General features: G+C 35.1%; 1 protein-coding gene across 4 annotated transcripts in view; it reads left to right on the top strand.

The window, feature by feature from the left end:
- Positions 1-12,796, top strand: part of DCUN1D1 (defective in cullin neddylation 1 domain containing 1) — a 30,986-nt gene extending 18,190 nt beyond the window's left edge. For all 4 annotated transcript variants that reach the window (XM_047098916.1, XM_047098919.1, XM_047098917.1 and 1 more), the window contains exons 5-7: positions 6,720-6,802; positions 7,270-7,366; positions 8,666-12,796. In XM_047098916.1, coding sequence (XP_046954872.1) covers positions 6,720-6,802; positions 7,270-7,366; positions 8,666-8,745 — 260 coding nt within the window. In that variant the 3' untranslated portion in view covers positions 8,746-12,796. The remainder of the gene's footprint in view (positions 1-6,719; positions 6,803-7,269; positions 7,367-8,665) is intronic.
- The last annotated feature ends 949 nt before the right edge of the window (positions 12,797-13,745 follow it).

Here is a 13,745-nt window from a genome sequence, read left to right as displayed (position 1 = left end):
AAACCGTTTTCTTGACAGCCTTTCTAAGGGCTCACAGGACTCTTAAATTACAGTACTTGGCAGGGAAGAATTAGAAGATCATAGGAGAGGAGGTGAGGCCCAAAACAAATTGGCAGAGTGACAGTGACAGCACTGTGGTTTATTTATAAATAGCTGTGCTAGTTATAATGAGAGCTGGTGTTTTCCATATTTCCTCATTTTCCTTGACACCTGATTTCCTTTGACACCAGGATAGGGTGCTTCCTCTGTCACCGTCTGCTTCAGTCACCTGCCATTTCTGGTAGTCTTCTGAATCTTAAATTAGAAAATTTATAAAATACCTTTCAAACCTATCCAAAGTTGCATCCATAGCTGATGCTCATTTAGTTTCTACTTTGGACACACATTGTTTTAGGAAGTGGTCCATTCTTGTCACAGAATACTCCTACTTCTTACCACACAGTTCTTCCTTATGAAGTGAACATCTTTCTTCCACTGCGCTTATTTGTCCTCCCCTGCAGTACGAGGAAGTCTGACCATCGAAAGATTGCTGTCACTTACCCCTTCTTTTTCTTCCGGGTCAACATTCCAATTACTTTAACTGTTCTTCATTTGAGAAGAGCTTTGTTATTCTTGTTACTATCCCCTCTCAGGCACATTTCCAATTTGTCAGTTTCTCTCAAAATAGACTCTTACTTAAAGCTGAACATAATACTCTTGAAGGAGGTTGTTTGTAATAGAGAGCACCAGGACTCTGTTCTTTTTTGTGAGACTGTCCATTCTGTTTAGTCAGAAATTACATTTGTTCTTTAGCAACCATGTCATGTTTAGGACACTCCTGAACTTTTATTAGACTAAAGTTCAGAGGTTATTTTCTTGTGAACTGTGGTTCAGCTAGAATCTTATACCTGTGCAGTTGATTTAAAACATTTTAAGATTATTTGCTAGACATTTACTTTATTATTTAGAAATACTTTTATAGAGTATTTTTAAAGCACATTTTCATCTATATAATCCCATTTAGTTCTTGTAAAAGCCGTTTGAGCTAACTGAAAACCTATTATCCTTTTCATTGTAAAGATGGAGAAATTCATGGTCAGAGAGGCTGACTTATTAAGTTAAGGTCACTTAACTTTAGAGTTGGTAGAACTGGGACTCAGTCTCTGATCTTCTGACTCCATATTCTATATTCTTTTATATTATGTTGTGCTACCTGAAGATATTTCTAAGTAAACAAAGACATTGTGAATAGGATTGTTAATCACCATTCCATCCTCTCATGAGTTGGCAACATTTTGTTTCCTTTACAGACAATGTTTGGATCCAGTCTCAGTTCATTTCCATGTTCATTCAGACTCAGTTCATCACCTTTTATGAAATTCCACGTTGCCCTTGTGGATTTTGCTTGACACTGGGATTACCTCTGTTTGTAATTTTAATTTTACTTTAAAGGTGTTAAGAATTCATTCTGCAATATCTCAGTTTTAGGCAATGCTGTTATTTGCTTGTCTCTTTTTCTCTGTCTTTTCCTTCTAACTATTGTTGCTTATTACCTAATTGCTCACTTTGCTCTTTTCCTATACTGCTTCAGAATCTATAAGACTACTTTTAAAAATTATTAAAAATAAATAATAGTGATAGTAAGGACTCATATATTTATTTCCCAGGCACTGTTCTCATTTAATTAACTCGTATTAACTCGTGTAATCCTTACAGCAGCCCTGTGAGAGTAGGTACTATTACCTTTATTTAAAAACAATTTTGTTAATGTTTGTTTTTGAGAGAGTGAGAAAGTGAGAGAGCAGGGGAGGGGCAGAGAGACAGAGAGACAGAATCTGAAGCAGATTCCAGGCTCCAAGCTGTGAGCACAGAGCCTGACATGGGGCTCAAACTCACAAACTGTGAGATCATGATCTGAGCTGAAATCAAGCGCTTAACCAACTGAGCCTCCCACGGGCCCCCTATTACCCTTTTTATAAAAGAAAATTTTCTTTTTTTGACGTTTATTTATTATTGAAAGAGTCAGAGGCGGGCAGAGGGAGAGGGAGACACAGAATCCAAAGCAGGCTCCAGGCTCTGAGCTGTCAGCACAGAGCCCGACGCGGGGCTCGAACTCACAAACTGCGAGATCATGACTTGAGCTGAAGTCAGACGCTTAACTGACTGAGCCACCCAGGCGCCCGTACCCTTTATTTTAAACTGAATTGTAGAGCGGTGAACTCAGTTACCCAAGTTGCCTTAGCTAGTGGTAGAGTTGGGATTTAAGAGGCTCAACTGTAAACTCCTATTTTAAACCACTTCTCTTTAGCTAGGCTGTTCTCTTTGTCACTCAGGCAATTCTATCTAAAGGGCAGTTTTTCCTATACTTGTGGCAACTGACATTTTATCCCTGTACAATCTTTTTCTTTTTTTTCTTTTTTTTGAGAGAGAGCAAGTGGGGGAGGGGCAGAGAGAGAGAGTCCTAAACTGGCTCCGTACTGTCAGCTCAGAGCCTGATGTGGGACTTGAACTCACGAACTGTGAGATAACCACCTGAGCTGAAATCGAGAGTTGGATGCCTAACTGAGCCACCCAGGTGCCCCAAACTTACTAAATCTTTTCCGGTATTCCCTTTTCATTGGAAAATATTTTTATCGACTTGTTAGTCTGTGAGCATGAAGTCAGGAGCATTTTAAGTCTGTCTGGGTGAGTTTGTAAAAAGTCTTCACAAAAATGATTAATTTTTGAGTCTTGAAGAATGAGTGTATGTTTCCAAGGCCAAAAGAAAAAGAAGCCACGTCTGTTGTGGAGAGATGGGCAGCTTCAGTTGTTCAGAGGTGAGCGACATAGCACCTTTGAGGAACTGCAAGTAAATTCATTTAACTGGAAGTTGTAGATTTTATCTAAAGGCAATAGAAAAATAATCGCAGAGTTTAAAAAAATTTTAATAGACTTTATTTTTTTTAGCTGCTTTAGGTTTACAGCAAAATTCAGTAGAAGGTACAGAGATTTTTCTATATACCCTCTGCCCCCACACATTATATAGCTTCTCCCATTATCAACATCCCTCACCAAAGTGGTACATTTGTTACAGTGGTACCTATTTTGACACACCATTATCACCCAAAGTTCAAGTTTACATCAGGGTTCACCCTTGATGTTCTACATTCTGTGGGTTTGGACAAACATAGGATGACCTGTATCCATGATTATAGCATCATGCAGAGAAGTTTCACTGCCCAAAAAGTCCTCTGCTTTGCCTGTTCATCCTTTCCTCCCTCTTAACCCCTGGCAACCACTGATCTTTTTAGTGTCTCCATAGTTTCCCTTTTCCGGTATGTCCTACGGTTGGAATCATGTAGTGTATAGTCTTTTCAGACTAGCTTCTTTCACTTAGCGATATTAATATGCATTTGTTTTCCTCCATGTCTTTTCATGGCTTCATGGCTTATTTTGTTTTAGCATTGAATAATATTCCTTTGCCTGGGTGCACCAGAGTTTATATAATCTGTCTGTCTACTCAAGGACATCTTGATTGCTTCAAGTTTTGGCAATTACAAATAAAGCTGCTGTAAACTTCCATGTGCAGGTTTTTGTGTGGACATAAGTTTTGAGTTCATTTGGGTAAATACCAAGGAGTGGCTATTGCTGAGTCATATGGTAAGAGTATGTTTAGTTTTGTAAGAAACTGCCAAACTGTCTTCCAAAATAGCTGTGCTATTTTGCATTCCCACCAGCAATGAATGAGAGTTCCTGTTGCTTCACATCCTCGCGAGCACTTGGTGCTGTCAGTGTTTTGGATTTTGGCCATTTCAGAAGGTGTGTAGTGGTATCTCATTGTTTTAAACATTGAAGAATTTTAACATGGAAGTTACACCACAAATTTGTATGTCTAAAGGTCCATATGAAAATACTGTGGTTCTTTAAAAAGAGTGGAGGCAGAACAAGAATGATTGGTTATGAAGCTGTGTGGTGATTTAGCTAGACACGAAGAGGACCCTCACGTTGGCCCTGCCAGTAGGGATGGGGAAGAGAGAGATTTAAAAGGTACTTAGAAGCCAAAATGAAAGAACTCTGACTGGAAGTGTGTGATGAGGAAGAAAGGAGTTTATCAATTCCGAACACCTTTAAGGGGACATTTGGAACTGTGTAGGGGTGTTTTTTGGTTGTCATAATGACTGAGGGTTTCTTCTGGCATTAGATGGGTGCTAAATATTCTTCAGTGTATAGGGCAGTTCTTGACAATGCGAAATTGTGTTTCGTTGAGAAACACTGTAGGGTGATGACATTGAGAGAAGAAATAAGCAGGTCTGTAGAGGAAGATAATGAGTTCAGTTTGAGCTCTGTTGAATTTGAGCTGTTTATGGATACCCAGTTGAAGTTGTCCATAGGCAATTAGATATATGGATCTAAAATATAGAGATACAAGTTTCAAGATTTAGGAGTTGTTAAAGACAATTAAGTGTCTAATGTGAAAAAAGGCAAGGGTTTGAAAAATCTACAGGGATTATAAGTGGTTCTTGCTGACACACGGTATCACAGAACACCAACATCAAGTGGATGAATGGAAGAAGGGGACCCAGTAAAAGAGAATGAGAAAGACAGGACAGAGGGAAATAATAGAGTGCTATCATTAAAGCTGGAAGAAGTGACCTTTCCATCTAGGAGGCATATTCAATTTTGTCTAATATGGCAGACAGCCAAATCAAGGAATAAAAGTGTTTATTTGGTAGAGATTACTTTCAATCTAGTTTATGGAATTAAAAAGTGTATGGGAGGTTGGGAAATGGGCAATGAATGTAGATTACAAAAAGTTAACCTAAACCTTCATACATGATACACATACACTTCTACCCTTGTCAGATTCTTTCCTTAGTGTATCACCTGACAAATGGGCATTTATAGGGTGTCTCATGGTTTGTAGTTATTTGATTATGTCTGTTGTTTCTTATCCTTATTTTGTGAAAATTTGTTGAAAAGGAAAAAAATGCTAGTACTAGTAATAAGCTTAGTTCTCATAAATTTAGTGCATTTGAAGTGAAGAAGGAAAGCATTAAGCATGCTAATAGCCATTTTACTGCACCTGAAGCAGACAATTACATGTTTAGTTGGTAGAGAAAAGAACAAAATTAAAGACCCTGGAAAGAATATTGTCTATAGAGCTTTGAAGTCTGCAGAGATTAAAAAGGTATTATGGTTAGGAATTGGTGGCATGTTTCTAGTTTTCTTAAAACCTGGGGATCTGAATTTGACTTTTAGACATGCATTCAGAAGCACATTATGTATAAGAGTAGAAGACTCTATGTACTGTTTCAAGATTTTCTGTGAAGAGAGGGAGAAAGAGGGTAGCTAGTTAAGGGGATGAGAGACCCCAAGAAAATTCTTTTTAAAGGGAGGAGCTACAACCTGAGCTGTTTCTTTGTGAAGCAGGAAAAGGCAGAAGACAAAGCAAAGTTGAAGATGTAGGGAGAGAGTAAAACTAATCAGTAGACAGGATTACTTGAAGAGGCAGGATGTATTGAGAACAGTGGTGTTAGGGGCTTATCCTTGGATAGGAGAAAAAAGTGCCACCTTTTCCACTGAGTTTGAAGGAAGACATAATGATGGATTCGAAGGTAAGTAGTACATTTGCACATGGAACTGTAGGAAGTTCATTCTTTCAGCGGTTTCTGAATGCCTACTGTGTGTTTCAGTCTACTAGTTTGGGGATATTTTGTCCCTATCCTTGAAGAAGTGAAGGTCCAGTGAAGAAGGGGAATTTTTTGCTTTATGGTCTTTATATTGTTTTTTGAGGTAAAATGTGAACCTCTTTGGAGTCTTCACTAGTCTCATGGTTCTTCCGATTATCAGGAGTGTTTTAGAGATCATTATCTAAAAGGACTTTTACTTGGGATATGATTTTTTCTGACCCAGAGATGTAAATTTATTCATAAAAAGCTTGATACTTTATCTTAATTGGTGTAATTCCTTGAAAGTGATCATAGGTCTTTCTGTCATGACAGGTATGGTACTTTCATGTGGCAGTATGGTTTCACTCTGTTCCACATGCAGTTAAATAGCCATTTATATCATCTTCATCAAACTTTTAAAAAAGCAAATCTTAGTTGGTTAATTTTTAAATCAATATTCTTAATGGTCTCTGAAATCCAGGATCAGTCATTGTAGATAGCAGTCCTTTGCATTACAGCCTGAAGATGTACATCAGTGGTTCTCAACTGGGAGCAGTTTTGCACCCCAGGGTAGCTTTGGCAATGTCTGGAGACAGTTTTGGTTGTCACCACTGGGAGTAGGGTGGAGCTTTGGGTAGAGGCCAGGGATGCTGCTAATGTCATATAGGACAGTCCCCCACATCAAAAAATTATTTGGTCCCAAATGTCAAAAGTGCTGAGGTTGAGAAACATCGGTGTACATTAACATTTTAATACTTACAATCTAGTCAAGTATGCTTCTCTACATTATCTACATTAAACTTCAGAACCCCACCCCCACCCCCGTGAGGTAAGTGGCATTCTTTTTGCCCTGAAGGGTTGTTCATTGGTGAGGGAGACAGGATACAAACCTTAATCTTATCTCTGTATGAAAATTTGAAAACCTAAGTATTTAGGAAAAAAGCTATTCATTCATTCATTCATTCATTCATTCATTTTATTTATTTATTTATTTATTTATTTATTTGGCTATCTTTGGTCTTACCTGTTTTTTTTTTGCAGGGATAAATATTCATGGAATTTGAAATACATAATTTATTTTTAATATTACAGATCTAGAAATGGCCATTGCCTACTGGAATTTAGTGCTTAATGGAAGATTTAAATTCTTAGACTTATGGAATAAATTTTTGTTGGTAAGTTCATGTTTTCTGCAGCTCATCTTTTCTCTGCATTTTTACTTTGAAGGTAATTAATATTATTTATTTGTTTTTAATATTTATTTATTTTTGAGAGAGAGAGAGAGAGAGAGAGTATGAGCGGGGGTGGGGCAGAGAGAGGGAGACACAGAATCCAAAGTAGGTTCCAGGCTCTGAGCTGTCAACACAGAGCCTGACATGGGGCTCAAACTCACGACCGTGAGATCGTGTCCTGAGCCGAAGTTGGATGCTTAACTGACTGAGCCACCTAGGCTCCCCTAAATTAAAATGTTTTTTAAAGCATGACTAACTCAGAGCATGTAGTAGACACAGAATGAGAAATTTGATTATCATAGCTTGATTACACAGGTAGTTCTGCATTCTTGAATTTAGCATTGTTTAGACTGATGTTTTGAAACTTTTTGGTGATTTGGATGTTATTTGCTTATTTTTTTAAAAAATAGGAACATCATAAACGATCAATACCAAAAGATACTTGGAATCTTCTTTTAGACTTCAGTACAATGATTGCAGATGACATGTCTAATTATGATGAAGAAGGTAATGAAAGTTTTTCCTTAATTTTTTTTTTTTTATTTCTTTTATCACACACTCTTGACCTTCTTGTCTACATCTGTTTTTCTTAGAGTTGGGATTTCTGTCTTCTGATTTTTTGTGCTCTTATGAACATATAAAATGCCTTTGTCCTCTTTACCAATCTCTCTTCTATTTCTTTAAATACCAACTCAGTACTCCTGTCTTCCAGAAAGGCAGAGTAGTTTTCATGCATGTTTTAGATTTTCAGTTTACTCATTACTCTTCTTACTGTCCTTTCTATTTTTGTGTTTTTTATTATCTGTCTTGTCTTTGAATTTGATTGTAAACTCAAGTTTAGTGACTTTGTCTAATTTGCAATGCACTTCAGCTGTCTACCATAGTACTATTGACATTCAGTAAATGTGATATTTGAATCCTATCAATTGAATGCTTTTCTGATATTTTGTCATGTGTATAAAAGATGGTGTTAACCATCTACTACAAGTGATGTGCTTTTGTCTTTTGAGAGGTGGCAGTGATCTGATTTCTTCACATATACTTACGTAGCCTCCCTTGAGAATTAGCAGGATGTGTTTTTGAGACTGTTGAATAGAGGTAGTCTTTGAGAAATCTCCAGTGACCTTGGCCTCCTTAAAAGTGTCCTGGAACTATGTAATCTAACCAGAGATAATATTATTTTTTCTCTTTGTTTTCATTATGATGTCTAGTCTTTACTAATAAGTGAGAAATGTCTAATCTGGTGATAATTGTGCTTTCTGTTAGGCCTTACACAAAACTGGAGAACTTTCTGATTTGGAGGTTGGCATGTGGATGTGTAGAGGCATGCATATCTGCAATTTAAAATCTCTTAGCAATTTATTGTCCTGAAATAGGATAGAGTTTGAGACTTGCTGTTAATTTCCCTTGTAAGTTTGTCACAAAATGCCTGGAAACTTTTTTCTTCCTACCTAACTGTGCTCTCAGTGCTGGCAGCATGCCATTATAGCATGGCCATTTCTTAGGCTGCCAGTTTGGGGGCCTTCAGAAAACCATATTATTCATTGATTACTAGGAGAGTTATCATTTATTATTCAGGGGCTGATCAAGCGTTGGAATAATAGAGCAGAGAGAATACAAGAAGTATGTTAGGTAGGAACTCTAAAAAGCTAGAATTTTGGGAGTCTTCTCAGTGGGAATATTTGTAATGACACGCTTTAACTGTTATAGGGAAGGCATTTTAAAAGTAAAGGATTCTCTTAAAATGTTAGCCCTATTTCTGATTTTCTTTCTTTCCCTTTCCCATACTTTTTTTTCTTTTTCCAGGAGCTTGGCCTGTTCTTATTGATGACTTTGTGGAATTTGCACGCCCTCAAATTGCTGGGACAAAAAGTACAACAGTGTAGCACTAAAGGAACCTTCTAGAATGTACATAGTCTGTACAATAAATACAACGGAAAATTGCACAGTCAATTTCTGCTGGCTGGACTGAACTGAAGATCAATCCTCACAATTCAGACTGAGGGTTGTGTCGAAACTTTAAGGATACATCTTGGACCATATCGTATTTCATTCTTCTAATGGTGGTTTGGGCTTGTCTTCTAGTCTGGGCCGCTCTAAACATTTATAATTCCAACATTGTGGATTTCATCTTATATCTGTGGACCATCCTAGTTTATTCTCCCATAAGTCTTAGGAGCTTTATGGTGATTATTTTGAGGTTTCCATTCTTGCATAAAGCACAATGCTGTCTTCATCAGAAAACAGTTTGGCATAAGAATTAACATATGAACATCACAAACAATTTATAAAAACTTCTTAAATATATGCTTTGGGCTAGTTGCAAAGACTATGCTGATAGCACTTCCAATGAGAGTGATATATTTAAGTGTACCGGATCTGGAATGGTGTTTTGGTTTGGGGGGATTTTTTTTTTCCCGGGCAAATCACATGTATTGTTGATGTGAGTAGAGTAACTGATGTCAAAATAACCAATGTGAAAAATTTTTAGGATAACTTGGTGTGCCTACCTGAAAAATTTATTGTGTTTCAGACCCTCGATTTCAAAAGGTTCCACAGAACTAGTCTGCACTTACCTTACCCATGTTTATATATAGTTGTCTTAACAGGGAGCTTTTATTTAGAAAATGTCTGCATAATGTTAGATTCTACTCCTGTCTACATTATGCACTACATAATTGGATTTCATTATGATTTTGAAATGCTTATATGCCTGTCGAATAAGTTAAACTATTTAATTTGTTTTGAATGTTTTAGAGTGCTACACAATACAATATTCTAAATTTAGGCATGAGGGTTTTATTTTTTGTTTTGTTTTTTGGTTTTTTTGTCAGCGCACTATGGAACACAAATGAAATTCTCTTAATTTATAAGAAGATAGTAGGAATTAAATTTTGAAAATGGTTGTGATGAGCCATGAAGTTCAATCCTTATAGGTACTGCTTTCAGACAAATAGTCCATTTTTGATGACTTCTTATTTTGTTGAAATTCCTTTAACTGCTGATCACTGTGGTTGCCAAATACTTCAGGAGCAAAAATTTTCAAGCAAGCATGTACTTGATGCAAAATACCAATCTGGCTTTTATTTTCATAAATTAGTTTCTTCACCTTTTTTTGTTTTATTCAAATAAGCTCAGTTTTCACGTCAAAACAGAATTCTCTCTTGTGTGTATTTTTTTCATTACAAGACCCATGAACTGCTTTCATGCTGAAGATGCTCATTTCTGTGTTCACTTCCTGACATGTGAAGGGTTTATTGTTTTCTTAAACATTTCTGTAAGGCAAGTAAAGAAATGGAAAACTTCATATGTTGGATGACTTTGGTCTCTAGCAGGAAAAGATTTTGCTTGGTATATCCAGGCAACTCTATAAGGTCCAGTGTTGAAATTATCAAAGGAATGTACTTCAGAACAGCAGTACATTTTATGTACATGTGGAAATGATTTTAAGAAACAATGACATCTTACTACTACTTTTTATTTACACAGTTCTGAAACTGACTAGAAAGCTTTCCCCATAGATATTATATTAATATTCCAATCATAACTTTAACTCAAGAATATAATTCTACCAAAAGAATATTTTGAAAATTTCTATTCAGTTTACTGGAATTGGTTATTAAAAAAAAAAAAAAAAGAAAAAAAGAAGAATCCTGCTGCTTTCAGTATTTCCTGACTTCATGTTTGTAAATATAAAGACGAACTTCAATTATGAAAAATTTAAAAAGATCTATATATATGTACTATTTTGTTTTTGTCTGGAAGATTTTGAGTTATGGTATTGTTTTCAGATTGATTAATTTGAGTATGCTGTGTTTTAAAATGAGATCCCATTAGCTTTTTTTTTTTTTTTCCAATAGAAAATTGTTTTCTTCAAAGTCTGATATTGGTTCATGGCTTAGTGCCTTGGGTTTACAGACTTTTCCTTTTAAATGCAAGACCTTTTTCAACAAAATAGTGTTTGTCATCATTTTGGTACTAAACATTTATAATTACTGTGTAATTATAAACAAAAAATACATAAAGCTTTGAATATAATTATGTAGCATAAAAGTTAAGGTTGTTCACTCTATGATGGCATCTTAGAATTAAACAATACTATTACTAGGGCTGAAAAGAGAAGACTGGTTTAATGTGGTGTGATTATTTTGAGGATAAATGCCTGGTTACAGGGAATATTTTATACTAAAACAATGCTTATGCATATGGCCATGTATGTGTGTGCATGTGTGTGCGTTTGTGAGAGAGATTGACAAGAGTGAGAGATTGAAAGAGACATGTTCACACACACACACACACACACACACACACACACACACACACACACACACACCTTGAAATGCTTTAATTCATTAGTGTTTCAGTCTTCATTTTGGTAAACTCCCCAGGCGGATTCTTTGTTTTAAATTGAACCACAGGTACAGTTTCCTTTTTGCCAAATGTCAAAACAGGTACACATTTTAAAATGTACTGCTTTTTAAATAGTAAAGTGTATAAAATTAGAAGTGCCCACATCTAAAAAATACTTGAGATCGAGATTATCTTTAGTGACTATCATCTGCATATCTCTGTAAGTTCAAATGTGCTTCTTACAATCCCTGTCATATTACCAACAGAGGCAATAAAAGCTTCAGTGAAATTGCCATGACTAAATCTTTTCACATATTATTTCAGTGTAATATTTTTAAAGACTAAAATATACCTTAAGACTTTTCCAGGAAGAATAATTATTCATGGAAAGAGCATTGTAATGGCAAGTTTTGGGAAGAAAAGACATGCCAAGTCTTGTTTACTACGTTTTTGCTACATTTTAAAAATGTTTACAACTATACTGGGCTGCTTTATTTAATTAACAGTACTGTAGTTGTGTAATATGGCATTATAAGTGTGTGTTCATTAGACTTTTAAAAAGTTTTAATGAGAGAAAGAACTTAATAAAATAACATGGGATATCTTTTATATAATATCCTACTGGGGAATTCTTATTTAAGCAAGGTTATACTATTTTTTTTTTCCTCAGAAAGATTTAAGTGATGAAGTGTTCATCTATTTTTTATTTGATGATAATCAAGAAATTGAGTAGTTGTAGCTAGTTTAATGTGCACTTTGCTTAGATTTTTTAAAACCTGTTACTATTAAGACTTCGTATTGTAAACCTTCTGTAACTTTTATCTATGAATGACAGAAGAAAGTTCAACCTAATGAAAGAATTTTGGAATGAAAAAGGAAAGTGGTGCTGGGGAAATTTATTATAGTTCCCAAAGTATGCCTTTGTAAACCTGAATCAACTTTTAGCAAGAATTAATTTATGTAGTTCTAAATGTTAAGTTGTATATTTAATAGAAAATAATCATTTGGCACCTCAGCAGTTTTCTTTAAATGTTACTTTATAAAACTTTTAACAATATGATTTATATTGAATACATAGATGTTTTGATAAAATTTTATCAAATTTGATTATGTAATGATAAAATGTTTTTAAAATGTGAACTATTTAACATATATCTTAATAACTGAGGACACAATACCTGAATTGTGATTTCTACTTAATGTGATAACTAGGGTTCAAATTATGGCTCATCATTTAATTGATTATAAACAAGTATATTTCTAAACTCTTTACTTGCCTCCATTTTTACAGTCATAATAGCAATAATTTCTATTTTTATTTTATAGAAATGTGATGAAGTTACGTATCATGATACCTTTACCTTTTATTTCTGAGGGGAAAGGGGTTTATATTTTGTAGTTAATACAATCTTGATAATTCTTAATAGTACTAATCCCCTTGTCCAGGTTTATCCTTAGTATTTGTCACCATTTTGGTTGAATATTTGCTTGATTTGTATCTGATTTCTGGAGGCAGATAGTGCTGGTTGGTTTTTGTTTTGTTTTGTTTTTAATTTATAATACAGATACAGAAATGGTTTTACCAGAGCATTCTTGCCATCTTATTTTCTTTACTGCCTGTTGGGTAATTGGCATTTCCTGCTGACCAATTCATTTATTTAACAACTCAATGTATAGTGTTAAGTGGCTTTGGGCTTTTCTGCGGTTGATCTTTTTTAATTTGTCATAAATAAGGAAATTAAGATAAACAGTACACAACCTTTGTAGTAGATAGAATTCCTAAAAAGTAATGTCTTTATTTGTGGAGTTTTAAAGACAAATTATTTGGGGAATCATTTTATGGTTATCCATTTAAAAAATTGAGATTCTAAAAAGTATTGTTTAAATATTTTCAGTTTAATTTTTTTGTATTCGTGCTATGCAGAAATGTGACTTGTAATGTAGAGCATTGGTTTTAAGCCATACCTCGAGGCTGCTGTGTTCCATGAGGTTGGGTCACAGTAGGCAGGGTGCCTCTTCCACTTTATCCACAACTTTCTACTTTGTGTCCTGTAGGTTAATGGCATTTCATAGGAAATTTGGTTTGGAGAAAAATGGTTAAGAGAAGTTTTTTTTAAAAAAATGTCTGGCTTATCAGAAACATTACCACTTTGGCAGATTTTTCAGTGGAATGGGAAGAGATGAGTCAGACCAAAGTTAAAGCAGGTCTGATCATAGAAGACAGCACTGCTTTGAAAGAAGAACCCATCAAATTAAGCTTAAAGCAAGGAAGGAGGAATTTTGAACCAAAATAGTGAAAGCAAAGCTTGATTTGTTTGAAAAACTTCATTGTTTGAAACAGTGAAGAGGCAGTATGTGTAAGTGGCTTAATGATGAAACAAAAGAAAACGATAATATATTTAGAATGTATACACGTAGAAAGCATGTTCAATATAAATACTAAAATTTTCCTTCAAATTATGAAATACTGTAAGAAAACTTTGTATTTAATAGAACACTGGGCAATAGCAAGATTTTTACAAAAGGGAATAGTGTA

Source organism: Lynx rufus, unplaced genomic scaffold (genome assembly GCF_022079265.1).
Source record: "Lynx rufus isolate CCGP_SWC_20201006 ecotype Redwood Valley unplaced genomic scaffold, mLynRuf1.p SCAF_5, whole genome shotgun sequence".
NCBI lineage: Eukaryota > Metazoa > Chordata > Mammalia > Carnivora > Felidae > Lynx > Lynx rufus.
Note: the sequence above shows the minus strand (reverse complement) of the source record. Positions and strands in the feature narration are given on the sequence as shown.